The 27,617-nt window shown below is 47.1% G+C and overlaps 3 protein-coding genes across 4 annotated transcripts; 1 reads left to right on the top strand and 2 right to left on the bottom strand.

Annotated features, from left to right (window-relative positions):
- Positions 1 to 220: 220 nt before the first annotated feature.
- Positions 221 to 7,209, top strand: REXO2 (RNA exonuclease 2). Its single transcript, XM_088138905.1, has 7 exons — positions 221 to 404; positions 644 to 727; positions 1,223 to 1,300; positions 2,169 to 2,280; positions 3,437 to 3,545; positions 4,072 to 4,125; positions 6,799 to 7,209. Exons 1-7 carry the CDS (start codon positions 264 to 266, stop codon positions 6,926 to 6,928), a joined length of 708 nt encoding a protein of 235 aa, XP_087995031.1. The 5' UTR covers positions 221 to 263; the 3' UTR covers positions 6,929 to 7,209.
- A 69-nt stretch (positions 7,210 to 7,278) lies between these two features.
- LOC148216179 (NXPE family member 1-like) lies at positions 7,279 to 20,966 on the bottom strand. Its single transcript, XM_088138904.1, has 3 exons — positions 20,834 to 20,966; positions 8,871 to 9,089; positions 7,279 to 8,353 (listed from the first exon to the last, which is right to left on the bottom strand). Exons 2-3 carry the CDS (start codon positions 9,049 to 9,051, stop codon positions 7,818 to 7,820), a joined length of 717 nt encoding a protein of 238 aa, XP_087995030.1. The 5' UTR covers positions 9,052 to 9,089; positions 20,834 to 20,966; the 3' UTR covers positions 7,279 to 7,817.
- LOC103049512 (NXPE family member 2) lies at positions 13,648 to 24,489 on the bottom strand. 2 transcript variants are annotated; one of them, XM_007438657.3, is made up of 5 exons: positions 24,249 to 24,489; positions 20,834 to 21,606; positions 17,836 to 17,897; positions 16,153 to 16,371; positions 13,648 to 14,296 (listed from the first exon to the last, which is right to left on the bottom strand). In XM_007438657.3, exons 1-5 carry the CDS (start codon positions 24,345 to 24,347, stop codon positions 13,761 to 13,763), a joined length of 1,689 nt encoding a protein of 562 aa, XP_007438719.2. In that variant the 5' UTR covers positions 24,348 to 24,489; the 3' UTR covers positions 13,648 to 13,760. The 2 variants fall into 2 exon arrangements, with proteins under 2 accessions (XP_007438719.2, XP_025029241.1); XM_025173473.2 differs by lacking the exon at positions 16,153 to 16,371.
- Between the last annotated feature and the right edge of the window lie 3,128 nt (positions 24,490 to 27,617).

Below are 27,617 nucleotides of genomic sequence, written 5' to 3'. Positions count from 1 at the left end.
CTTGGCGGGAAGCGGAGCGGCTGGCTGGGGCTGCCGGCCGGCGGGCCGCGTCCCCTTTCCCGGCAGCGTTGCGGCAGCAGTAGCAGCCCGGGGCGCGGCGCCGCGGCGTCTTTCGGGCGAGGACTACGGCTCCCGGCAGGCCAGCGCGGAGACGCCGCCCGGCGCCGGGGCTCGGCCAGGACTCCACCTCCCGGCAGCCCGTGCGGCGGGGCCGGCGGCGCGCGGCGTGCCGGGAGCCGTAGTCCCCGGCGATTTCGGCGGGGATGCGCGGTGTCGGCGGAAGCGCTCGGCGGTGGCTGCCGCGAGGCGGAGGCGGAGGCGGCGGCGCGGGGCGCGGCGGGAGGCGAGCCATGGCCGAGGCGGCCGGCGGGATGGCCCAGCGGATCGTCTGGGTGGACCTGGAGGTGAGCCCCGCGCGCCCGCGGCCCTCCCCGGCGGCGGGCGGCGGGATCGCGCTCCTTGGGCCCGGGACTGCTGCGGGGGCAGCTGCGTCTGCGGTCCCGCTGCTGGGGGGGCGGGCGAGCCCCCGCCAGGCCTTCCCGGCAGGCAGAAGCGGGGGGCCCTCGCGTGCCCCCAGGTCGCCCGAGCCTCCCCTCCCCTCCGGGCGGGCCCCCCCGTTCTGAGACTTTCCCTCCCCGCGCAGATGACCGGGCTGGACGTGGAGAGGGACCGGATCCTGGAGATGGCCTGCCTCGTGACCGACTCGGGCCTGAACGTCCTGGCCGAAGTGAGTGCTGCCCGCCCCGGACGGCCGCCGCGCGGATCCGGCTCCCGGCCCTTCGCCGCCCTCGCAAAGAGAGGCTCGCCCGCGCCTCGCCGCCGCCTTTCTTCCCAGCGGGTGCCGGTGACGCCCCCTCCGCGTCAGGCCCGGCGCTGCAAGTCCCCAGCTTCGCTGGCCCGCGTGGGAGGAAAGCGGGGCTGGGGGGGCTCTTCGGTCGGCGGCCGAGCGGGCCCGTAGAGGCGGTCCGCGGCGTCCCTGGAAACGCAGGCGGGGGTTGAGGCTGCCGTGCGGCTCAGGCTGGACGGCCGTGCTCTTCGTCTTGGACGTGTGGGAGGGAACGCCGGGGAAGCCCGGAGGATGCCGGCCCAGGGGACCCCGCGAGCCGGGCTGGCTGATGCCCGAGACTGGGGTCCTTGCGGGAGGCCCCCTCCCCGCTCTGCTCTGACCATCGCAGAGGCGCGGTTGGACTCGCTTTGCCTTATTTCCTGCTTTGGCTGACAGGGCCCGAGCCTGATCATTAACCAGCCCGACGAGCTGCTTGACGGCATGTCAGAATGGTGCAAAGAGCATCACGGGAGGGTAAGTCCTCCAATTCCTTGGCAGTTTGTGCCCGAGTAAGAAAAAGGTTTCCTTCACCTGTTCAGTTTCACCATCCCTCCTCCTTGGGTGTCCTTCTGCCCCTCCTAAGGGAGGAGGGAGCCTTTGCCTTGAGGGCCGGCTCAGTGGCTTTGAGCACAGAGGTGGGCAACCCGGCGGGGCCTCCCTGACCTTGGGGCTACCGCCGCAGTTAGCCGAACCAGCGCCGGGGGGAGTGGCCCGTACCTGCAGACCCTGATTCTTGGATCAAAATGTTTCCTCCGTCGTCTCGTTCTTTATTAGAGGAACTATAATAGGAGCTCACGTATGTGAAGGCAGTTGAGGGGAGCCCTGCTTTGGGCCCCCGGCCATGGGGACTACAGAGGCAGATACGGCTCTGGGCCCTTCGTTGAGGAGCATCAGCAAGGGGGTGGTTGCTCCCTGGGAAGTGCTTTTCTCCAGCGGGATTTCTCTAAGATCTTCTGTGCATCTGCAACTTTCTCAGGAGAGTTGTGGGCTCTGTCGGCCTTCTTTGACTGGCTCCCCTGGAGGTGGGGGGGGGTCTCGGATCAGTTTATCTTCCTAGGGCCAGATCCTCCAGATGCTCTTAAATAATGCCGCCCGCTTAGCCCTTCTTAGGCGCCTTCTGTCGTCTTTGGGGATGCCTTTGTTTCCCAGCCCCCCCTCCTCCCCACACAGGCCTTGCTTTGTTGCCCCGGTTCCCCTTTCCCCCGCCCCCTTGGGCAACAGCACTCAGAAATTGGTACCTTGACGAACTGTTGGGCCTGAGATCGAGATCCGGCTTCACGGGTGCCCGAGTTACTCTCTTGGCGCACAAGCAACATCCCCTGTGTGATTTCTTTTCTTGCAGTCCGGTCTTACTAAGGCAGTAAAAGAGAGCACAATTTCCCTGCGCCAAGCGGAATATGAGTTCCTGTCTTTCATCCGACAACAGACTCCGCCAGGGCTCTGCCCTCTTGCAGGTTGGAGGTGTTTCTTTCATTCATCTAAACAATCTGTCCTCCATCTCGCTTCGATGGGTGTGGGAGGCTGCTAACAGTTAAAATGCAAATGGTCTCCAAAAGCCAATAGATTAGCAATCGGTTAAGTTAATCAGTTACAACCCAGGTAAGCAGGAGTAATTTGAGAAATGTTAACAGACCATGCAGCCTGTGGTCCTCTTGATTTTCCCTTCCATCACCCCCAGCCCAGCTGGCCATCCCATATTCTCTGAGGGTGGTAGAATTGCAGTTTTTTCACCCTTTCTGAGAAAAGACAGATGAGCAGAACCACCAAGGCCTCTTTTTTTCAGAAGTTCTCTTCCCCTGCATTCAAAAGCAGGGTGAATGAAAGCTTTACACGTGTGAATCTGCCGGAGAATTAGTCCCCAAATTCTTCTGGTGAGTTCACAAACAAATATTTTTCTTTAGCCAGAAGCTCCTAAGATTTAGCCCCCAGCGTTTTACTTGTGTTTATTACAATTATTTATATCCTGCCCATTCAGATTTGAGCCCTGTTGAAGCCCATTATCTCCACCTAGTAGGGTTAGGTTGAGGCTCTGCCTGAGATGAAGGGGATCTTCAACTCTTGGGACAAGATAGCTCCTTATCTTAAAGAGAAATCAAAGCCCTGGGAGAGGAAAAGGACATTCCTGTTCTATTTTCCTGCCACCTGGTAGCTACAGACTTCCTTTGAACGTTTTACTAAACCCACGAATCCCTGTGTAGGATACTGTGGCCGTGCAGTAAACCCTTGGTTTAATGGTGGTTGGCTTAATGGCCTTCAGAATTAATGGAGAAAATCCCTGGAAGAGAGTTACATCGTGCTGGGACGTGGGCATTGGCAGTTGGAGGTGGGGCGCACTGGGAAGATGGGGGCAGGGGGAGGCAGGCCGATGGAGTGGCCAGGCAGGGAGCTGCGGAGGGGAGAGGGGGCAACAAGGAGTAGCTTTGCTCTAACTTGTTGCTTTGGTATTCAGGAAAACCCTCCATTTAATGGACGTTTGGCTTTAAAGGACATTTAGTCTGTTAAATCAGGGATTGGCTGTATTTGGTAGGGCTGGAATGCTGACCTTAACATTTTTCTCCCTCTACCTGCCAAGAAGCCTGTTTTGACTCAGTGTTTCTGCCTCTTCTGTAGGGAACTCTGTTCATGCGGACAAGAAGTTTCTCGACAAGTACATGCCGCAGTTCATGAAGCATCTGCACTATCGGATCATTGACGTCAGCACGGTGAAAGAACTCTGCAGGTGCATGGCCGCCCAGCCTTGGACTAGGGCGCCCTTCTTCAAGCTGGTGGCCTCCAGAGATGCTGGGCCTGCCACTCCGACGTTCCCAGCTGGAGAGCTCCAGCTTGTGGAAAGACAGAAGGGAGGGAAGCGGGAGGCGTGTGTGGCTCGGCGGGGCGGAGACCTCCTTTTAGGAAATTATCCAGCACTTTGGGCAGTACATCAAGATTGTACTGCCTGTAGTCAGAATGAGGTGCAACCTTTGAAAAATTCATGGTTTACGCTTACTTCACTGAAAATGTATTTTTATTTGTCTTACCCTTTTTGAGGAGTTGAGGTTGACAAATAATACACGTTTTGAAGTGAAAGTGTTTTAAAGACTATGATAATGTTTTTGTCAGTAAAGCTGATTACTGCCATAAATATTTGAATCTTACTGTCAGAGCCCCGCCAAGCTTCTGCAGCCCATTCTCTGGGGTTGCTTCTGCGTTTGAGAGTTGCTTTAGATTTAACAGCGTGGAGGTGCTAATTCCTTCTTTTCATCCAGGCGCTGGTATCCTGAAGACTATGAGATTGCTCCAAAGAAGTCTGCTGCTCATAGGTAAGAGTTACCCTTTGGCTTTCAAGATGGGACCTGTCTGCTCCCAAACATCCAGGATTTCACTGCTGCTGCTTCTGCACAACGTAACTTAAGCAGGCAGATCAGGGGCGGCTTGTACAGTTACCTTGAGCGCATCCTTAGCATCTGGTGAAGGGCGGGTGGTCTGCAATCAGTGACGGTCTCCTCCTCCAGCAAAGGCCTTCAGCGGTGGTGGGTTTTCACCTTCCAGAATTCCCAGCTGATAGGAATAGTTTCAGCCCCTCCACAGGCAACAGACTGGGGGAAGGCTTGGTGATGCCCTCAATCACCTCCCCTTCTCCAGGCTGCTGACCTCCCAGAATTTACAGCCAGCAGGAGCGAGTTGGTAAGGCTGCAGCTGAGCTAATGTGGCCCTTCTGCCTTGGCAGTTTGCATGGAACCGTTTGAAAAGTTGCTACAGTACTGTGAGATTTAAGTTGGTGTCTCCTCTGAGCTGACCTGATCTGCATCGCTGGGCGTAACAGAGAGGATGAAACTGACTCCCCCTGCCCCCGGCATCATGGTTCCTGGGCGTTCTAGCAGAGGGCTTTGCTTGGAAAACCGATCAAATGGCTTTGAGACAAAATTTGGTTAGAAGTGGGCATGGTGGGGGCATTTTAAAAAGCAAGCTCAGCTTGAAATTTTGTGTGAATTTTGAAGAAGTCATGTACATCTGGAATTGGTAGAAATGGGCTACCGTATTTTTCCGACTATAAGACGATACTTTTTTCTAAAATCCTTACCCTAAAAATTGAAGGGCGACAAAGAAGTCAGCCGAGGAGAGAACCGCGCGGTTGCAAAACTGCCCATACTTTGTCTCTGCAAACAGGCTTCCTCCTATTGCTAGCCTCCAGTCACGAGTGAAATAGCTTGACTCTGCAAACGGACTTCCCCCAGTCACGAGCCGGATGTAACTGACGTCAGCTGATGCTGAACAAACCAATTGGAGGAAGGCTGCTTGCAGAGACCAGCTATCTATCGGCAGTTTCGCTCGTGCTTGAATGGAATCAGTTATGCAAAAGAGCCTGGAAACAGAGCTGCAGAGAGACGGTTTGGACCTCCTCCCACCGAGTGTATCAGGTCAATGTTACCTAATGACTAAATAAAAATGTGTTCTGCACTATCTTTAAAATATTGATTTCTTAATTTTGGGTTGGAAGAGTGGGGGTCGTCTTGCACATGGGGGCGTCTTATTCTCGGAAAAATACGGTAATTTTTCTGACCTTAATTTTTAGATAGTTGCTTGTCTTATGAATGCACTCCCACGCGGTGAGGCAGCAGAATCGCAAGGAGAACTTTTAATTGGTGGGGAATGTTCTTGCCTCCTTAGAATTGTTTCATTCGTTTTATAGAAAGAGGAATTTCCGTGGAATTTTCTTCTCCCTGTTGATAGTGCAGACTTGCATTTGTATTATTTACTGTTTGAGTTGTGGATTAGCACACAGAAGTAACGTAAGTGAGCCACTACTGATTTCAGGCTAAAATTGATTTGAGCTGAATTTTGATAGCTCGTTATTCATCTAACGTTGCTTAAGGCTTTTAAAGTTTTTAAACAGGCTCTACTTAAAACAAGAAGAGCCGCAATGTAAAGTAACAAAGGCACCGTGGAAGTTAATACTGTTCCAAATGTTACGTTCCAGTTACACACAAGGGATGCTTTGGCGGCATGTTGCTAGCAGGGTGCTTCCTTCTTTAGGCTCCACGCTTTTATGAAAAGCCAGTTGGGGCAGGAATCCTAGTGGGTCCTGAAGGAGGTGTCCGCAAGCCCGTTGGTCCCCTGGGCACCCTGTTGCCTCCTTCGCTCAGACCCCTTTGAATTTCACCCAGTATTACGCCGCCCACTAGTTCCAGTTCCAGTTCCAGTTCCGTTCTTTGTTTCCTTCAGTTTTTGTTCATTTGCAGAAATGTCCCTTTTGGAGTTTATATTATTAATAAAAATGCATATACGTTACAGTACTGACAAGTCCTCTAGCCTAAGTTGAATATTAATACAGTAATACATTGCATAATTGAACAGTTAGCATATTGCTAAATGTTGCTTGAACAAAGTCTGTTTCAGAAGCAATAACAGTTTTAGCATTTTTCGTTTAGTTCAGAGCATCTCTTTTCTTGGGGATTCTCCCCGCCTTTGTACTTTCCCCCTTACCATCTTGCTTTGGCTAGAAGCTTTTAAAATCAAGCCGCGCCTGCACAACTGTGGCTTGCCTGATGCAAGTTACTTTGCTGCAGGGCAGGAGAACGGAGGAAGAAAGAGCCCCTTTGAAAAGCAGGAGGGCTGGGCAAGGAAAGAAAGGGGGTAGGGAATTGTCTGCTGGTGGGGATTGGCAGACATGCACAGGGGAATGTAGAAGCGTCTTTTTCAAAAGAGAGAGAAAGGATGTCTGTGCCCCGAGAGCAGACAACGGATGAACAAGTGGGAGGCACACGAGATGTTGTGATACATTGGCCAGGCAGCGTGTGAGCTTTGATAGTAAGCAATGATGGTACAAACGTTCAGCCCTGGAGCAAAGAGCATCGAATTGAAGAGCCTCCTTCCAGATCAGAATTGGGTAAAAACTTAACCATTTTTGTACCGAGTTTTTCATTTGAGGCAAATGTATGTAGCAGGTATTTCCTTATCTTTAAAATATACTGACTTTCCTGAATTATTTTTAGAGCCCTTGATGACATCCGGGAGAGCATCAAAGAGCTCCAGTTTTACAGAAATAGCATCTTTAAAAGGAAAACAGACGAAAAGAAAAGAAAACTGGTGGAAAATGGTGAAAGCGAAAAGCCTGCTAGCTAATCCTGCATCCTCATTCTTTAGGAAAAACTCAAGAATCCAGGGGAATCTCCCGCTGAAGAGAACCATCTCCTTTCAAGCTCCTTTCCTTTCTCAAAATGGTAACATGACTGAGTACCAGATGTGACAGGCGTTCAAGGCCTGGGTTGGGGGCAGGTGCCTTTGACGTTCAATGGTTGTTCAGCTCAGAAGTACCAAATACCTCTTGTAATTGGAGAATTTGTTTCATTTGGTCATAGACACCCTCTTTTGTTATAGAATAAAATCAGCCTTGTTGAAGCCTCCTCCTCGTCTTCTGTGGTTCTGTTTTGGTTCTCCAGGAGGAGAAGGGTGTGGTGCGTTAGCAAGATCTCGTTGACATTGCCTTTTACCATCTTTATTGTAACAACTACTTGATGAGGCAGATTTAGACTCTAATCCTGTTTTAGAAGAGGCATGTGGAGACAGATGGACTGTGGATTGTAAGGTCATCTGAATAATCTCTGGCAAGACAGTACAGTTTGCCTCCTAAATGTAATGCATGCTTCGCTGTCCAGCATGATGCTGAATCTTAAAAATATTTGGTCATCTTGCTGTAGGCAATCTGGTGTAGTCTTTTAGGAATGCCAAAGATGTGGACAAGGTACCCCAGTTCCCCTTGACAATAGCTCCATCCTCTTAGAAACTGCTATAGAAATCTCCTCTGGTTTAGAGTTGGCTTGTAGCCTGCGATGGGAGGGAAAAACACTTCTGCTGGAGAAACATGTATCTTCTTGGATGTAGAGATCTAGTTACACAGTTATTTGGAGCGGGGCCTCAGCTGAAGCTCCCAAGACACTCACATATGAAGATTTCGGATGAAAATCATCCGTTTCATCTCACTGTGTTTTCAAACCCTGTTTGCGGAACCTCTTTAACAGATAAAAGTTAAGAACATATTAATTTGATTCCCTACCACATAAGATGGTGGGTGAACATCCCTGGTCTCATAAGCAGTTGTCATGTCCCAGGCATCAACAATGCCGATTTTGAGATCCTGGAAAATGTCTCTTGCGGCAAGATACTGGGCATAGCCATGGAAGTTACTGAACCGTTCTGGATCCGTATGCATCTCCCGGATGTTCTCTGCCTTGATGATGACCTTCGTATCTGGGCTTCTCCAGAGAAGGCGCTGGATGGCTTCCCGCACATTAATTGCCCTTCGAATGAAGAGCTCAATAGGAAATGGGCGGAAATGCTGGCCCAAGGAAACAACGATCACTGTGTCACTGTCTCCTGCCACGCTGTCAATCTCCCGAGCCATGTAGCTGTGATCTTTCACCGTATATTCATGAACAGTGATGATGGGGTGGCCATGTTTCTTCCAGCTGACCTGAACGTTTCTTGCTATGTCCACGGCAAGCAAATTCTGGAGATTCCCAGTTCCATGGGTGTCAAAATACTTTAGGGCTAACAAGAAAAGCAAAGCAAAGGATTAATACAATGCCAGAGAAAATAACTAACATAAAATTTAAGATTACAGACAGATTTTCAATTGTTTGAAAATAAGTTTTTAAAAGCTGTGATTCTTAGAAAATTCAGTTCTTAATTTTTACCTCTCAGCGTGTTACGTACTTGTACAATATTGAAATTAGACCCGCAGGGAGCCAGGATATAATGCCAGCAACGGGGTTTTTGCAATTGCTGCTACCCTTAGCGCAAGTTGCAAATCACCCGTTTCAGACATGGAGCCGTTTTTCTCCCTCACATCAGCCCAAGTAGTTGGGATTGTGCTCAGAAAGCACAGAGCTTCTGGTTACATACAACTCAGGGAAAGTTTGAAGGGAGAACAATGTTTTAGGACTGTTTGGCTGCTGATAGGAAGTACCCTGAGGAAAGACACTAAATTTTGCGCAGGAGCTGCACAACGGAGCAACCCCGGCCGGAAGCAGGACGGCGGGGCTTTGTGGCCTCAAGGCAAACCTACTGCTCACTGTGTTTGTGAGATGCTCTATCCACTGCCGCACTGTTGAGTCTCCCAAGAAGTAAATCAGCTTTCTTCTTAAGCACGTGTAAATTTGATCCAAGGTCCCGAAACTGGCCAAACTGCAGAAGACAGGGTACCACTGGTTCTGCCAGATGAAGCCACTGGGCAGCGGAGAATCCATCCCAACCACACATTTCTTGCTCGATGTCGACTTTCTTCCTGGTGGAAGAAAACAAAGCGACAAATGGGAGTCCGACTGTTGCAACCGAGAGGGGCTGGACAGGAGTGATGCGGAACGCACGACTGGCAGGGAACCCCGTAAGGAGCCAAGGAAACGACTACGTGTAAAAAAAAAGTCACAGCCACCCTTGCATGTGCTTCATAAAATATATATTTTATGATATATCTTATCCATAGTGCTTCGTTAAACTGATTCGTGGCCTCAGGTTGTACCCCAGTGACTTTCGAAGGAAACAGAGAGAGGACAACGCTGTCCTTGGAGTCTACTCCTAATGATAGGAAGGCAGGTTTCTATGAAATTCTGCTTTCCCAGATCAGTCTGGACAAGCTGCTTTTGTTCAGTACGAGTTGTTCCTTAGCATAACATTTAAACGTGTTTTGACATTTGACCCAAAAAAGCTGAGCGCGCAAGATTAACTTGAAGTGAGATAAAAACTCAGCAGCTACTTCGAATGTGCAGCTGTGATCCCTGAAAGAAGCTAACCTGTGTTGCTGCTGCAAAGGATCTTACTCCCTTAGCTTTTGTTCCTAAAGGCCTCCTGTCTCTCATTTTTAAAATCAACATCCACTTTCAAATATTCTTTCAGTTGTGCAGCCACCCGGCTTTAAATGTTCAGCCCTAGACCTCCTCCTCGCCCCGTCTCTACCGTGCCCTGCCATAGTTCTCCAGATCCAAGCCAGGCTCTGGGAAACCTTGTTTCTGTATTCTGTTTCAGAAAACGATGCTTCCTTTTTCAAACAAGCACAAACAAACCTATGTTCCTGAAAGCCTTTCCTGGAAATCTCTTGGCCTCGATTCTGTCTCCTTCTAGACCTCCCCCTTTTCCTCATTTTCACCCCACTGCAAAGGGAGACGGTTCCTCCCAGTATGTCTTTCTTCCCAGGTTGCCAGAGGAACCTGGCAAAACCAGAGGAAGGAGCCGTAGCGCTGCACGCCAGTTCCTTCCAGGGCAGAAGACAACGGGTGTCACTCGCTGGCTTGATGTGGCAGCTTTCTCGCAAGAGGTCCTTCCTTCCACTTGTTTTTCCTTCTCTCACTAGGAACAGTTGTGGGGTGGGACACGAAGCCCGTAACGGCAGCACCAGCAGCAGCAGCAGCAGCAGCAGCAGGTGAGTTGCTTCCATCACCATTCCTCCATCCATGCTTACAACCTCTCTTTGCTTCTCCTCCTTCCTCCCTTCTCTTGATTTGTCTGGTATCCACCCAGGTGAAGAAGAAACAGAAATAGGAGAAGGCATAGCAGCGAGCAAGAGACCAGGCGGCCGCATAGACTCAGAAGCTGTGTTCCCACAACACCCTTAACTATGTCAGTTACAAATCTGATAAATGCGGTTAGCGTTAACCTAGGTCAGCGTGTTGGTTTAGTGTAAGAAAACTGCCCATTTTGTTTGTGTACAGTTCAGTGTATTGTGCAGACGGAGAAGATGGCTTAATTCTGTCCATGTCCAAATGCAGCCAGTCAGCCCCGGAAGGTAGTGGCTGGAACGTCGTCGTGCCAGAGGTGTGCCTTTCCGGCTGCTCTGTGCTCTGGCTGCATGTGGCCGCAAGCCGGCCGGTCTCTCTTCTTCACGGCAGCCGCCCCTGAGTCCTTGCAGGAAGCTCTGGGAGGAGGAGGATGTGGGGCCCAAGGCTAAGCCTGCAGCTGGGGAGTTGCCTTCCTCTGGTTTGTGCAGAAAATGACCCCCAATAGCTTTACTTTTCTCATCTACAGCAATCCTTTCTCGGTCTCTAGCTCATTTGTATTTTCACATCCAGAGCTGCTTCACCAAAGATGCCAGAGGACAGCACTGCTAACGGTGGCCAAGTGTCCAAGAATTAAAGTGGAAGGAGATCCACCGTGGCAGAGGTACCTGGCAAATGAGCAGAAGTCACTTTCTTCCTTGATACATCCCTGGTCAGTGCATTAACAGGGTGACAGCACAGAATCTTTTCAAGAATAACTCTTGTGCAGCTCAGTTCCTGCAGCCTTCCAGCTGGAGTGCGTTGCTGGGATTAGGGAAGGAGACAGGCATGTGAAGGTCCTGATGAATATCTCACGTCAACTGGCTGAATCCACACTGTTGTCACAAATCCACAAATCAGCTGTCATTTTTCGAGACAGCCCCCAAAAGCCGCATCCTCTCCCAATAGTGGGGTTTTTTGCATATTTAATTCGGCATGTTTTTACACCAACATTTACGAAAGGCCTACTGGAAGTATGCAACAAAACCTGAGTCTATATATATGGTTTTTGCATTCACTGAATTAGGGCTGGCCCTACACATGGCTTGTAAGTTATAGACCATCTAGATACCTAGAATGCAGAAAAATAAAACATGCCATTTCCAAAGGAAAACTAGATTCATTTCTCGCAGTAAGGACACCAAACACAAAGGCCAACAATAATTTTATTTTTAATTATAGCCAATCCTTTACAAAAATATATCACTACTTTTGTGGAATAGATTGATCTTAAGTTGTCATATATAGATCCATCCCTGTGAACATATACAAAGAGAGAAAGGTGTAGGCAGCAAAGTCGTTGAGAAGTAAGATGCAAAGAACAGGACCGACAGTTAAACCAAGCCTCAGACGTAGGGCAATTGCACAGACCAGCCACGGTGAAATGCTGAGGAGAATTCCAGTGCTCTTGCATCGGTAGGCCACTTTCCACATAAAGTGGAAGCAGGATACCCATTATGTCGGTTCTGACTACAATAGCAGAACTGAGCCTTTGGCTAAATTGTAGTGCGTGCTCTGGGCTCCCTCAAAAGCTCCGTTGTTCAACAATGGCTGTTTTGATGGCAGGAGAGAAGTTGACTTGTTGATCTCTTGCTGATGTCAAAAAACATTCATACAGGCGTTGTTTTAGAAGAAGCGGATTACAGAAGCCAACTCGCATCTCCCTCACACACACACACGTATGTATACCCCAGCTTAATCAATAAAGTGTTTTTGCAGCATTTATTAAAGAGGGATCCTAGAGAAGTCACAGTGCAAATGGAATTCCAGGGCCACATCCTCGACCTCGGTGCTGATGTAGATTGGAGCATGAAGAAAATCATGAAAATGGCTTCAATTTGATTTTAGATAATCAGCCCTAAGAGGCGAGGGAACTTTTATGAATAATGTCCTGTGAGATGCTGCACTGAGTCACCAGTGTTTTAAAGAGGTGGAAGCAAATTTAAAGAGGCTTCCAACAGGTTTCTTTATGCTATATGGTTAGACAGGAGGAAGCTGCAGAAACTCAACTGGTTTCCTACAAAGCTAGAGGAAAACAAGGTTTCAGAGGGCAAATTGGTTGCACACTCAACCCACTTTGGTCAGTCTAGTTGGGAGAGCACAAGGACGTGTAATCTAGAGTGTGGAACAGACTTGGCAAGAAGGTTGTTGGGTCTCAATCCTTTGATTAAAATTTGACCACAACTTGATTAATTGCATTGATGAAATAATCAAGGGGGGGGGTTGTGTGCATGAGGGCTTGTGAGAGTGGACCCTCAAGCCCTGCTTTTTCATATGAGACAAAATAAGTGTCAGTGTCAACCTGGAAGGAGGCTCTAACACATCAGCTTAAACCTTATCACTCCCAGCCCATGTCTCTCCAGAATGTATTGTGTAGGGAAAAAAGATGTAAGGGATGAAGGAAGAATAAGGTAGTTCTCCATCCATCGATGCTATGTTTGTTTTTAGACTGATATTTCCACTCCCATACCTTCTCGGAGCTGTCAGATATCAAAAAAGGACAGAGACCAAAGGCACCTATTGCTGTTCCAACAAAGGTCCCTCCCTCCCTCCCTCCCTCCCTCCCTTCCTTCCTTCCTCTTTTGTCTTTTCTTTTCCTCCTTCCCTCCCTCCCTCTCTCTCTTTTCTTTTTTCTTTCCTCCCTCCCTTTCTTTCTTTTCTCCTTCCTTCCTTCCTTCCTTCCTTCCTTCCTTCCTTCCTTCCTTCCTTCCTTCCTTCCTTCCTTCCTTCCTCTTTTTTCTTTTCCTCCTTCCCTCCCTCCCTCTCTCTCTCTTTTCTTTTTTCTTTCCTCCCTCCCTCCCTCCCTTTCTTTCTTTTCTCCTTCCTTCCTTCCTTCCTTCCTTCCTTCCTTCCTTCCTTCCTTCCTTCCTTCCTTCCTTCCTTCCTTCCTTCCTTCCTTCCCTTCCTTTCCTTCCTCCCTCCTTCTCTTCTCTTCTCTTCTCTTCTCTTCTCTTCTCTTCTCTTCTCTTCTCTTCTCTTCTCTTCTCTTCTCTTCTCTTCTCTTCTCTTCTCTTCTCTTCTCTTCTCTCCTCTTCTTCTCTTCTCTTCTCTTCTCTTCTCTTCTCTTCTCTTCTCTTCTCTTCTCTTCTCTTCTCTTCTCTTCTCTTCTCTCCTCTTCTTCTCTTCTCTTCTCTTCTCTTCTCTTCTCTTCTCTTCTCTTCTCTTCTCTTCTCTTCTCTTCTTCTATCTTCCCTCCCTCCCTCTTCCTTCCTTCCTCCCTCCCTTCTTTTCTCCTTCCTTCCTTCCTTCCTTCCTTCCTTCCTTCCTTCCTTCCTTCCTTCCTCCCTCCCTCCCTCCCTCCCTCCCTTCCTTCCTTCCTTCCTTCCTTCCTTCCTTCCTTCCTTCCTTCCTTCCACTTTATGAACTGGAGTTGAATTGCCACCAACGTTTAAAAGGTGTGTGTGTGTGTGTGCGCACACGTGCATAATCTAACAGATGTATGTTAAAAACATAATGATTTGATTCCAGACCACATGTTTTGGTGGGTGGACGTTGTTAACAGCATAGGCAATACTCATATCCCAAGCATCAATAAAACCAACGTCAAGGCCCTGAAAGATGTCTCTTATGATGAGATTCTGGGGGAAGCCGTTGATATCGCCAAAGCGTTCACTCTCTATGTCCAGTTCTCGGATGTTTTCTGCTCTGATGACGACACGTGTTCCTGGGCTTCTTAGAAGCAGGTGGCGGATAGCCCTGCGAACATCTAGTAGTTGTCTTACAAAAATATGCATGGGGAAAGGCCGGAAGTGCTGCCCCAGAGTGATGACAATGGCTGTGTCTTCATCCCCAGCTACTCTGGCGATTTCACTGCTAATGTAGCTGCTGTCTTTTACGGAGAAGAGTTTCTTTGACACGAAGGGGTGCCCGTGCTTTTTCCACTGGATGAAAGTGTTTCTCTCCAAATCCATAGCCACGTGTGTCTTGAACACGCCAGCGCCATGGTAATCAAAAAACTTTAGTGCTAGCAAAGAATAAAGGAACAGCGTGTTTGAAAGGAATCCAGGGCCTAAGCAAAGGGGAACTGAACAAGGGGCTGGGGGCTGGCGGGCGTTCAGCATTACTATGGCAGTGGCTCAGGAGCACTGCCGGATGGGATCAACTGTTGCTTAAGGACAAATTGGAGGGTTCTCTCAGTAACAGGAGCATGGATTCTGCAGTTTAACCCCAGGAAGGATGTGGCCTCTCCTGACTGGCAGCAAGGTTGCAGGTTACAATCCTTGGGTTAACATCTGGCCACAACTAATTGCATTCATGAAATTATCAAAGGGGGTAAGTATACAGAAGGCCCGGAAGAGGATATGGCTGACTTCTCGAGTCACCCTAACTTGGAAGATGGAGCTGGCCATGCATAGTCACCATTGGGGGCCATAGCTGGAACTTCGTTGTTTGGTTCCTATCCTGTCCCTCCCATAACCCTGCTGATTACAGGAGCTGTTCCTACTGTGGAGAGCTCTCCCTTTGCCCCATGCTAAGAGCTCGTCTACAGGACCTTATCCAGTTGCACCATATTTTATATTTCATTAGGGTCCATTCCTGGTCTACAGAGGTGAGGTCTTAAGGAAAGTGAAGAAAGGGGCCTGTCCACCAGCTGCCCAGGATTGTATATCACAACAACAACAACAACAACGACCCAACTTTCTAAGGAGATGCAGCCAAAGCCTGAGGCAAGCTGAGATTACCTCAGGTGACACCCAAAACTGGCTAATGAGGGTGGAGGGAACTCTTACCCAAGTCTGGCTGGCCTCCAATCTTAGGAAAAAAACAGGAAAATCCTAGCATTATGAAAAACCTTTTGCCAGTTGGGGGAAGTTGTTCAGAAGCCTTCGTCATTTTGTTCATGCCCTCAGGACAGACTGGAAGATGCCTCTGCTGCTCCCATGCCCTTGTGGATTCCTTTCTGCCCCTGATGGATGTATCACAACTCCAAGAGTCAGACTGCCCACGTCTGGGGGATAATGGCATGGCCTTTCATGATGTGACCCTTCAACACTGACCCTCTTTCCAGAGGCTTCTCTAGCCATTTTCCTCCAAGATGAAGGATTTCATGTCCCAAACAACAGTCCTCTCAATTTGTCAGGGGTTGCTCCAGCAAGACAGAATTTCAAGCATAGGAGGCTTCTCCCTGTAGTGAAGGAGCTCCCCAACCAAACTGAGCTGCAGCCCTACTTCAAAACTTCAAGTGACTCGCTCGGGCCTAGGCCTGGAGCTGTCCAGCAACTGGAGCTCCGTTAAGGGCTTGAACTGGCCATGTGAAAGAAGGCCGTTTGCAAGCTAGAGTGATTTCAAAGAAGAATCATCCCCTCCAAACACTTTACAAACTAAGCAAGGGGCATTTAAGAGCAGCTGCATTGCTTGCTGTGAAAAGGAAGATCGCTTTTTCATCCTGTGCCCAATGAAGAGCAAACAAAAAAGAAAGCCACAGGCGCATAATAGCTGATATTGAAGAGATGGTGCCACCGCATTAAATTATAAGGGGGAAAAAAGCATGGACATCTTTAGCTGAACTGGTTCATTCAAGCTTCACATTTAGCTTCTTTTCACACACAGACTAGGCACGTCTTTGCCTAGGATATCGAAGGCCTCAGCTAAGCTGTCACTCTTTCGATCAAGGGTCACCCCATTCAGTTGGATGCTCCTTATTTTATCATAAGCCCCAAAACAAAAGAATGGGTGAATGGAAGCTACCAGGAAAGGCAGAAGATCAGGAGATGGAGCCAAGAAAACAGGATTCCAGGGGGAGCGATGTCAAGGCAAGGGAGAGAGGGGCAGAAGCTCTCGAGCACACTGCAGACCAACTCACGTCTCTCACAAACATACTTGCCACCTTCTCAGTAAGAGAATAAATCCACTGTCGTAATGTTGAGTCCCCCATGAGGTAAATCATTTTCCTCTTCAGGCATGCATGGATTTTATCCAGAGTGCTAAAATTGGACACGGAGCAAAATTGTGGGTACCAAGCATTGTGCAAGGCGTAGCCGCTGGGGATGGGCGAGCCCATCCCAATTCTGCATTTTTCTCTCGCCATCCTGGCACTTCCTAACAAAAACAAATGAGGAATATTTGCAGGTGAATGTGGGGGAGAGAGCCAAACTCCTCATGCCTCGATTCTCTTGGGGGAAAGTTAAACCATTTCAGGCCAGAGTTCAATGCCCTGGTTGTGGAATAGCAGCTCTTTACCTTTTTCGTTCCTATCCCAGTTGTTGGACTGGTGGATCTCAATATGTTTTATCTCAGAATTTTAGGTGTATGTAGAATAAATGTGTCTGACACTCTACAAAGTAGATGATTTTTGCTCTTACAATCTAGAGCTTATAATCTAAAATTGGATGTATAGTGAGTAACAGAGACAAGGGCAAAGAGATTAAACATAGATTTAATTACAGCCAAAGAGTTAACTCTAACCCTGACTGTATTTTTGGAATATGTAAGATTCTTGAAACTGTCTTGGTTAGGGGGAAGTTTACAACTCAAAGTAAGTTATTCAATATTTCATTCCCAGATTGGTAAAAGTTTTAACAGTGTGAAGTGTCAATTAAATTTAGACTCTTTGGGCATAATAGCCTGCCTATCCTTCCACAAAGATGATTGGACTATACAGATCAAATACTACAGGCCCTATAATGTCTTCTGTAGTGTGCAAAAAAAGTGGATCTTGGAACAGAATTTTAGCCAGGATTCAAAGACATGATGTGTTTTTATGTGTTATCCCACTAATATACACATTTTGATGTATTATTTTCCCAGTATACAACATATACTATTTGGGAATGTTATTGAAATAACAGCTGATACTTGGGTCTAGGTCTGGAAATTGAGTTAGGAACATTTTTGCATCAACATGTTACCTGAACAAGTTCCTCTGCCACCCTGAAATATCACTCCTTCTTTACCTTTTCAATTTTAAGAGGGAAACAAAAATCCACAAGTTGGGGAAAGGAAGAGCTTGTGGCACAGTTCTTCAGGTCCAAGAGAAGAACAGGGGAAATACTTCAATCACAAAGTATTTTGCAGACAAGATGGATTAGAAAGTTATCATTAAAAAGAGCACTTAAAGTAAAAGAAAGTGTAACTTATTTCATTATTCCATAAAGTTAATGAATATTTTGTCTAGCCTTCTGATCTGGTGTCAGCCCTTGGAGATAACTATCAATATGAGAAGCATTATACACCATGGTTAAATGAATGAACACCATAAGCTCATGGTTCAGCTGGATCTCTCTCTCTTGGCTTATTATAAATCTTCCAGTCAGGAATTTCTCCAAGTCCCTCCATGTCAGAGATTGAATATGGTACATTGATTATAGAAAAAAGAAGAAAGAGAAGGGAGGGAGGAAGGAAGGGAGGAAGGGAGGAAACAAACACAATGGGCTTGAAAAAAAAATAGCTATATGCATTTCCAGCAAACCTGATGAAGAAATACTATTGCTGATGTACGCAAACAGTATCAAATGGCAACATGAAATCAACTTGTAATGTTAAAAAAAAATAGAGACAACTTACTATTGCAAGATAAGACCTGGATTTCTCCAAACCTCTGAGGGATTTCTACTCCAATCTTGTCCCTTAAAAACAGGGAAAGCAGCACTGATCATGCACAAAATGACTGTCTTGGCCAATAAAGAGATGGGGCTGATAAGAAGTCTCGCTGAGGATGAAAATCTGCAATGGGCTGCACCGTGGGTCAGGAAAAAAAATATTTTAATTTTGCTTACATTTATATCTAATTAAATCTCTCCAGTCATGCATTTAAACTTTCCTTCTTCTGCCTTTCACTCTAATAATTACAATTTGATCATAACTTTTGGCATACTTGGGAGTTGCACCCGAGTTCTGGGCCTCAGGTTCTGTGCCTCTGCCTTGCAAAATCTGGGTTGATCCACTTACTGTGAAAATCTGCCACTCAGATCTGTTTTATTGGCAGGATCAGGATGAATAAAAGGGCCCAGCAACTCTTTATTTAATAACATTGCCTTAAAACTGCCGACAAAATTGCTAATATCTCATTCTCAATACCATCCTTGAGACTTTTAAAATGATATGATAACGATTAAAAAATGATGGATTACACTGCTAAAGTCAGTTGGATCATTTCAAGTCTCTAGGCAGAAAGGCCCTTATCGTCCCACCTCCCCCCACAAAAGAACTAAATATAACTCGATTGATTGAACATTTAAAACTCATTGCAACTGATTAATTCTCGCCCACACACTCTAAACTGCGGTCTTCATTTGAAACATCTCAAGAACGTCTTTACTGCAAGGAAATACAGTATTTATACGGTGTGATTCTTGCAGTTCAAACAGAACATTTGGAAATTTTGCTGTTGGCAGGACAGCATCTTTCTTTAACTGATTAATTTGGAAGGTGCGAACTGATTGCTGCTTGCTCTGGGGAAGGTGAGACAACAGGGACAGGTGTTCAAGTGAATATTGAATGAGACTCTCTTTACCTGATTGAACAAATATACCTGCAGCTAGCTTTAGCAAATAGGAGAAAAATCCACAGGGTTGTTTTTGGCTGTTTTTTTTCCTCCTCCTTCTTTGGTTTGCCTGCTGTCAGTCTTCAGATACATTCACCTAATGATGTGCCTGCCAGAGCTGCAAAGACACCCAAATAGTTCATGGAGAAGATGAACTATCAGGTCTTCTTCGCTGCAGGTCACTGACAGGTAGATTCAGATAATGATGGGAAAGCTGTTGAAATGATACAACCAAGCGGGAATTCTTGACTCATTCCACATTTTCAAGGAGTTCCAGGAAATGCTTTCTTCTAACTATTCCGGTGTAATGGGGCAAAACATTCATTCTGTTGCTCACTGCATAGCTATTGCTCCTGATGGCAATTATGGAAAGAAAGCAATGCCCATCCTTCAGAAGGTGATGCCATCGCTCCCCCTTGTGGGCAGAAAGGAGGAGGCTGGCTGGGACCCTGGTTGCCTGGGAAGATGGCACTGAGGCCTTAGTGCTATAGTGATGCTCTTCAGGACCTGCTTGATGTGGACTAGAAGAATCTGAGAAGAGAGGCTGATCTCGGCCAGGTCAAAAGGGCATGTGGGGCACTTTACGTGGAAGCAGTTTATGTTGGCTGGGCATTGTGGGGGTTGTAGTCCCAATGTCTTAGGAGGCACCTTGTTGAATAAAGCTGGTTTACAGTCAAGGTATACAGTGTTTTGGCCAGCATATTGTAAAAGCAATTATGAAATAAACAGTGAGAATCTCCCTAGAACCCACTCACGTTTTAGGAAAAGTAAGCCCGTGGGTGTAGTGGTGAAGGTGACGCAAGGCCCAGGTTCAGCTACAGACGTTCATGGGGTGATTTGGGGCCATGGCCCTCTCTCAGCCCAACCTGCTTGATGGAGTGTTTTGATAACTATAAATGGAAGGAGGAATAGTATGTAAACATGCTGAGCTCCTGGTGGAAAGTCTGGATATGAATCTAACAAATAAATAAAATGCATATAACATATAAATAAATATAGTGCAGGGACAAAGAAAATGCTAAATTGTTAGGAATATGTTGCTTTCTGTGTATCCACTAACTGCTAGTGCCTCAAGACATAATTTAATAACGATCTTGCTGAAAATCTGGTGAAGAGTACATATGTAAAAATGAAATAAATAGAACTGAAGATGTAGTTGTAGGATGTAAGAATTAATTAAAGCTGTAAGAGAAGGTTATGCAGAAAGTTATAGTATATGCTATTTTGTTTCGACTTATTTTGTTTTACACTTCATTTTAGTAGACAGATCTTTCCTATATTGATTGACTATGGAGTGTATCTATGTCTATGTTTTAATTTAAGCTTGATTGTAATACAAAATTCAGTGGAAAAGGGGAAAAATACATGAAAGAGACTTTTCAGTTGCCTCTATTGATTTATGAGGAATACCTTAAATAACAGTCAATATCTTGACTGTTAAAGTAATATTCACCCACAGGACAAACAGTATAATTGCACTTCCTGATAATTTTCCTTATGGCTGTTTGATCTAATCTCCCGAGTCCAGAAATAGCTTATTGCCTGAACAACAACAAACAAGAACATTGTTAAAACAGGGCCATAAAGCAAGACTTCTGGTTGCCATCACAGTTGGGTGAGACAACCAACAGATGTCAGAACATACGAGCATAGAGCTCCGATAGACCTTCCCTAATTTAAAACCGGAGCTTTTGTTCACACAGTTATACTTTCTTCTGCTGCTGTCCTGCATTTCTTGAGGGAAGCGCACAACGCTTTCAGGTTGAGACGTAACACTGTCCCCCCCCACACCCTCAAGGTAAGACTAAAGAATACCAACTAGTTCATTTCACCCGATACAATTTTGGACTTCAATATAGGAATATTGGTCTCAATGTCATAGCTTTTGCAAGGAATTTGCACAATTTGAATATTTACATCAGTGATGCTCAGATGGCTCAGTTAGACTAACAAAGGGATAATTCTGTCCAATGTGCATGAAATAACTTACAGATCTGCTAAGAAATAGGGAAAAAGTACCTGGTCAAAAGGCTCTGTTCCTGGACTGTGAGGTAGGATACTGGCTTGTTGTTAGTCATCAGACGAACAAAAGCTTCACAAGGCAAGTTCTTTGGTTTCACGCAATAGAAGGCTTCTTGGTCTTGTTCATCTCCATATTCACAAAGTTCTGAGTTTGTGGATATGCGGAAACCACATTCAGTGGAAACATCTGAAGTTCCATTCAAAAATCTGCCTACGAATGCTATTTTGTCATAGCCTTTCTTTCTTGCAGCCCACAGGGCAGAAACCGCTTCACTGGGATGTATGAGTAAGACAGAAACTCTGACTTTACCCTCCCAAAATAAGGTGAAATTCACCAGGTAGGTTCCATTCCTGTAGTCCTTGATGTGTCCAGAAGCTCCAGCCTTGAGATTTTGTGAGAAGATCCTTGCTCTTAAGAAGTCTCCACCATACTCCTTCTTCTTCCCCAAGTAGTCGTACAAATCCAGCTGAACCAGCAAGTGCTCCCCCACACAGTAGGAGTCCTTTCGGTTCAACAGAGTGGCCTTGCTGTTCTTGGCACTTGTAGTGGATTTTATATCAGTAAAAGTAACACTGGGCATCTGCTGGTCTAATCTGGCAAGGATGTTATTTACTTCCTCCTCCTTTTTCTTCTGCACATTAGTCCTGCATGGATCTGTCTGGCCTTTCTCACAAAATCTGTCTTCCATTAACTTAAGGCAGAAGTCTTGATCATAAGCTTTTCCTGACTGTCTGGTGGAACTTCCCTGGGGGCCACTGAGGGCAATAGTCTTGAAAATACAACAAGAAAAGAGAAATGAGAAAAGCAAGCCACACAGATCTCCCCAAATCAGGCAAGTATAGCAATCCTCTTGCCACAGAATGCTCAGTCGCCAGGAACCTGTTGGGCTCCCACCCACAGAATGGAAGCGAAGAAGAAAGAGAGCTGCTGCTCTGTTTCCTGTCCCTGGAGAGAATAAAGAGATGTTGTAAATCTACGCCAAGGTTAGGATAGTTTTGATGCGGTGGGGGGAATTTAAACCCAGCAGATTCATTTGCCATTATGGTCCTTGACTAATCCCAACTTTTTCTCTTCAGCATCAGGTCTCAAATCCATAGTTCTTTATTAGGATTAACAAAAGTGGTACAAAAATTGTGGAAGCTGACAAGTTCTCCAGAACTCTTCATCAAGTAAGATCTTGTAAAAAGCTGAGGATTTCCAACCTCCCAAGGCTGGAGGCCAACAGGAAGAGGCTGAGAGCTTCTTCTCCAACTTTGGAAAGGAAAATGCAAACAATTTAAGAGTAAGCTAAACTACCCTTTTCCCATGGATTGTAGCCTTGTACAAAACAGAGGGTAATTTATTGTTTACTACACAAGTCCTACCAAAAAAGGAAATATTTTCCTTTTATCTATATTTGTCCTTTTCCAAGGCAATGTTCTTGCGTAAGAGAAGAGGCATAATTTTTCTGGTGTGTTAAATCTCAACAACAAACTCCACTGTCTAGGATTTGCCTTGTGGATTCAGTCTTGACTCAACTAGTAAGCATTCTACGTTTTCAAATCACTGGATCGTTTATCAAATATCTTTACCCTAAATCATTATTTTCATCTCAACTTGCCTTATAGCAGTTCTGGATTTTTAGAGGACCAATTTTTCCATCCAGAATGTCCATGCAGGAACTCTGTCCATCATTTCTCATCAAAAATGGTAAATTTTGTCTCAGTTAAATGAATGTCCTTCTTGAATATGACTGCCACCCCAACCCTTTGTCTTTCCTGGTTGGAGGCATCCAACCTCTGCAGGAGCTACCCTATTTTTTGGACCTACAGGTTGGAGAACATCGACCTCTTTAGCTGATTTTTACACTTATGGATTCTAGTACCACTAAGAATTAATGACAAGGGGAGAATATCCAGGACAAAAGAACACAAATGGGGTCTCCCATGTGAGCACAGCCTCAGCAAATAACCCCTGGGACTAATGTACCACAGATGCCTCGGCAGTGGAAGCAGAAGAATCTTCGATGCTGAGCTGATGCCAACTCAGTCTTTCTTGCTGGGAATTTCTACCTTGCCCTCTAGCTTTAAGCTTTCTATCAGCCTTCCCAACCTGACCCTGTGCTGGTCTTTGGGAGGTGGTTGTTCCAAGTATCTGAAGAGCACCAGGTTGGAGAACCTGTCTTTAAACTACATGGTTCTCTTTGGCTATGGAAACCAGCTCTAACGCAGCAGCTTCCCTTTGATCTTAGGTTGAGCTGAGCTTTTGGGTGCTACATGGCCTTTTAGCCAGGCAATGCTGAAGAACTAGCTGGGGATCCTCTACAGGTGGAGCACTCCCACAGACTGATTGCCCCCTCCCAGCCTTAGACTTGATAGTGCCGGCTTGTCATGCAAACACTGGGCATCAAATACTGTCGTTGTTACTGGCAGCCTCCAAAAAAAGCAGCTTTTCTGAGTTAATTAACTGGAAATGTGTGCCAACAACTAATTGCCATCATGCCATTGCACGCCAAAGATGAAAGTCAGCAGTAGTGAGTCACAAACCCTGTTGATTGTGCCAAGCCTCTAAGATGGAGTATATGAAAACAACCACTAAGAAAAAGAGGCTGCTGGGGGTCAGGAATCCCTTTTTTCTCTCTTCAAATGTCACCCAGCCCAGCCCAGCCCAGCCCAGCCCAGCCCAGCCCAGCCCAGCCCAGCCCAGCCCACTTCCATGCAGTTGAGACCGGAGGATGGAGCTTCTGGAGCAGTTTATGGCATTTCCAGAAAGGCTGCAACTTTCACCCCTCCCCTTCTGAAGCAGATTAGGATTAATCAACTCCCGTTTTAGAGCAACTGATGGAAAAACGAAAAAGCAGCTTAATCAACAAAAAGTACATCGTTGGAACATGTCTTCTAAATTCTGGTTCTTAAGAACAGGGCAGATGCTGAACAACCAAACTTGCTTATGTTCATGATTAGCCCAAAAGAAGCCAGTGAGTGAACTGGTCCACACGCCTTAAAGGAAAGAGTCCATGAAAAGTGTGGGGCAAAATTGTCCAGTATGGAGCTAGGAGCATAGGGAGTTGCCTCCTCCGAGGTCCACCCAGCTCAATCTTGTCAGCCATGTTTCAGAGGGAAGATGCTGTCAGAAGCTAAAGCAGAGATGCTCTGTTTGCAAAGCAGGTGCTTTATCCCTGACTGTAACTCTTTCTTTAGAAAACTGGATTTCAGAACTGGAAGACAAACCATTGACAATTGAGAGAGGCCTCAACATTTCTCTTTCATCTTAAGCACTTATGGAGTCCAACACGGCCTTCTCCTATAAGCAGACGTTCCAAAGTCTCTAGCAGAAGCAGGCCCTTCCTGGCTACAATATTGGGAAGAAAAATGGGATGTTGCATGCCCTGTGCCACATGTGCCCCTCCCCACCAGTTACAGTCCTCCTTACCTTGAGGAGCATCTCATGCAGAAGGTAGCTGAGGATGAGTAGGCTGGCTAACATCAACATCAGAAATATTCTCCTGATCACAGGGAATGAAAACAGCATTATGGCCAAACAGTAACAACAACAATGTACAGGCAGGACCAAGAAGCCTGGATTTCTATATGAGTCACTTTTTTGTACTTGGAGGAGCGAAGGAAATGGTGGAAGTGCTGGCGAAAGGGCTGTGCAGAAGCCGTGCAGAGAAAAGGGCTGTCCTCTAAGAGGACATTACGTCACTGGTGGTGTGGCTTTGCTCAAAGGAATCATCAGCTGCTTCTGTTGCTAAAAGCACACTTGGCAACAAGCGAGAGGTCCTTGGCCAGAAGCGGTGGCTGCCCACGGGAGAAGGAGGGGATGGAGGTAGGCTTTGCGCAAGGGATGGAGGGAGTTTGAGCACCATCTTCCAAAGCGCTCTGTGGAGCTGGCAGTCAGGCAGGCTTCCTCGCAGCTGCCCCCAAGGGCGGAGAAGCCCAACTTTTCTCCCACTTGCTTTCTTCCACTGCCGTTCTTCCAGTCTTCTGGCTGATTCAGATTGAACCTTCCTTTTGTTCCTTCAAGTATTGGAAGTACTGGCTAATACAGAAACAAAACTGTACTTTTTCTTGACAGAAAATGCTTCCTGGGCCTGCTCCCATCTGCTGCCAGATTTCGTTTCAGGACCAGCCCCACAGCTGTTTGCCTTCCAGCTCCACACCACAAGCTTTTTCTCATAGAAATGGCAAATTTGGGATTATTTTTAAAAGATTCATTCTGATAGCTGAATCCAGCAATGTGTAAAACATGGTACATTCGGGAGGGTTAATATTTTGCTCTTCAGCCTTGGAGCTTTCCCCTTCTTTAACCCTTTTGTGGGACTTCCACAAAAGGATTCATGGCGAATGAGATGTCTCTGAAGGAGCGGAGACGGCATTGTGGTGAGATCAGTGGCCAGATGGTAAATTCTGGCCAGTGAAATCTTTCCAGAAAAAGGAGAGATTGTGAAATCGCCCACATGTACTCTGGACAGTTGCTTCTCATGAGTAAACTGCAGGAACTGAGGCTTTTGTGATCAACTTGTGAGTTAATCGGATTCTGATTAAGCTCACAGCTGTGATGCAGCCTATATGGCCATGAGGTTTGCCGAGCCTTGTTTCTTAATCACTTTGGGAAATGTGCTTGCTAACTGCTTTTTAGCTATTAGGAACCTTCACAACCACAAGTTTTAGAGCACTGGGTGAGTTTCTTTCAATTCTTAGTGAAAGAAGTTTTAAATACAAAAAATTTTTTTTGTTTGGAATAAACAGCAAAAGGGTGATTAGAACATTAATTTTGGAAACTTACAAACAGACTAAGGGTCCAGATGGATTTGAAATCAGGTTTTGAAATTAATTATAAGATTCCTTCCTGTGGGAAAATGCTGTTGTTTTGAATTCTTACCAAAAAACAACAACAACATGATAGATGGGACTTTGAAGGTTGGACACTAGAGGGAACCAGAAGGAACTAAAGATTGCAATTAAAGGAGAAGAATATTTAATTTGATTTACTAACATAGAATGAAGCAAAATACTTTAACATTGGATGTACTGAATGTAAGGTTTGCCCCGTTCGACAGAGAAACTCCCGTGACACGTGTGGTTCACAAAAGAGGTTTACTCATGCGTAACGTAGCAGTCACAAGCAAAGCCAGGACTGGCTTGGTACATTTGCATCACTCGTTATATTCCCCCCTTCCCGCGCTTTTTTCGCCCCGCGATCGCGTTACCGCTGCGGATTATCGGCCCCCCAATAATCCCCCTTAATTGTCCATGATGGCAGGTTCGGCCAGGGTCCATTGTCCTTGATTGGCAGTTCTGTCCGGCTTGGGTTGGTCCCCCCTCGTTATGTGCAAGCCCGAGGGTTCTGCGTTGCATGGCGATCTTGTTTCGCTGCCTGCGGCCCCGTTTATTGTTGGCTTGTGCCGTTATCAGTGTGAAGTTAAAACTTCTGCTGCAGTTTTCCTGTTTGGCTGGGCGCAGGTGGCCCATTAATTAGCGGCGCTTTCAGTTCCTCTTTCCCTTGGCTAGCTAACGCCGGTGGAGTTCGTGCAGTGCGGCTGCAAGCTTCCCCGAAGCGTCGTGCCGGCCGAACCTGACATACCGCCCCCCTGAAAATAAATCCCCCCCCGACTTTATTTCGGTTTCCCAGGGTATTTGTTGTAAAAGTCCCGCACTAGGTCCGGCGCTCTTATGTGGGCTTTGCTTACCCATTCACTGTGGGACTTGGGAAAATGTTTCCATTGCACCAGGAGCTGGACCTGCCCCTTGTGCCTCCTGGCGTCCAGTATCTGGTTGATCTCGAAGTGCTTCTCCCCACCGACCATGATGGGTGGTGGCACCACCTCTGCCTTGTGCCAGGCGTTCCCTGGCTGGTGCAGCTTTAGCAGGCTGCAGTGGAACACCGGGTGGATCTTCCCGAGGCTTTTCGGGAGCGTCAGCCTGACGGTTACTGGATTGATGACCTCTGCGATGGGGAACGGACCCACGAATCTCGGGCTGAGTTTCTTCAATGTCTGGTGTGTCTTTAGGTTTTTGGTTGACAAATACACCTGGTCCCCCACTTTCCATTGCCCCTCGGGGAGTCTCTTGCGGTCCGCGTGTTTTTTGTAGTCGGCTTTGGCTCTTTGCAATACTGCGTGCGCCACCCACCGGGTGGCGTCGATTTGGGCGAACCAGGCGTCCAGGGAGTTGATTTGGGATGCTGGCTGAGGCAACTCCAGCATGGGGACGAAGTCTCTCCCGGTGGCTACTTTGAATGGGGAAAAGCCGGTACTTTTGTGGACGGCGTTATTGTATGCTACTTCCGCGAACGGCAGTAGCTCCACCCAATCGTCCTGTTGGTGTCCCACGTAGCAGTGCAGGTACTGCTTGAGCCCCCCGTTCAGGCGTTCGGTGGCTCCGTCCATCTGCGGGTGCGCCGCGGAGGAAAGGGCTTGCTTCGTCCCCACCCGCTTCAGGAACTCCCTCCAGAACCGCGTGATGAAGTTGCCGCCCTGATCGCTGACGACCCGTCGAGGCGCGCCGTGCAGCCAGTAAACATGCTGCACGAACAGCCTTGCCAGCCTCTCCGCCGTGGGGACTCGCCAGCATGCTACAAAGTGCACTTGTTTGGAGAATAAGTCCGTGACCACCCAAATGGTGGTCTTCCCCTTACTCTCCAGGAGCTCTACTATGAAATCCATGGCGATCTCTTGCCATGGGCCGTCGGGGTCCGCTACCGACTGGAGTAACCCCCTAGGCTTGCCTTTAGCCCCTTTCGCCATCACGCACACTGGGCAACCCCCCGAGTATGCCTCCACGTCCTTCCGGAGCATTG

Source organism: Python bivittatus, unplaced genomic scaffold (genome assembly GCF_059951505.1).
Source record: "Python bivittatus isolate LINGU-HERP-01145 unplaced genomic scaffold, Pbiv_v1 ctg000320_np1212, whole genome shotgun sequence".
NCBI lineage: Eukaryota > Metazoa > Chordata > Lepidosauria > Squamata > Pythonidae > Python > Python bivittatus.
Note: the sequence above shows the minus strand (reverse complement) of the source record. Positions and strands in the feature narration are given on the sequence as shown.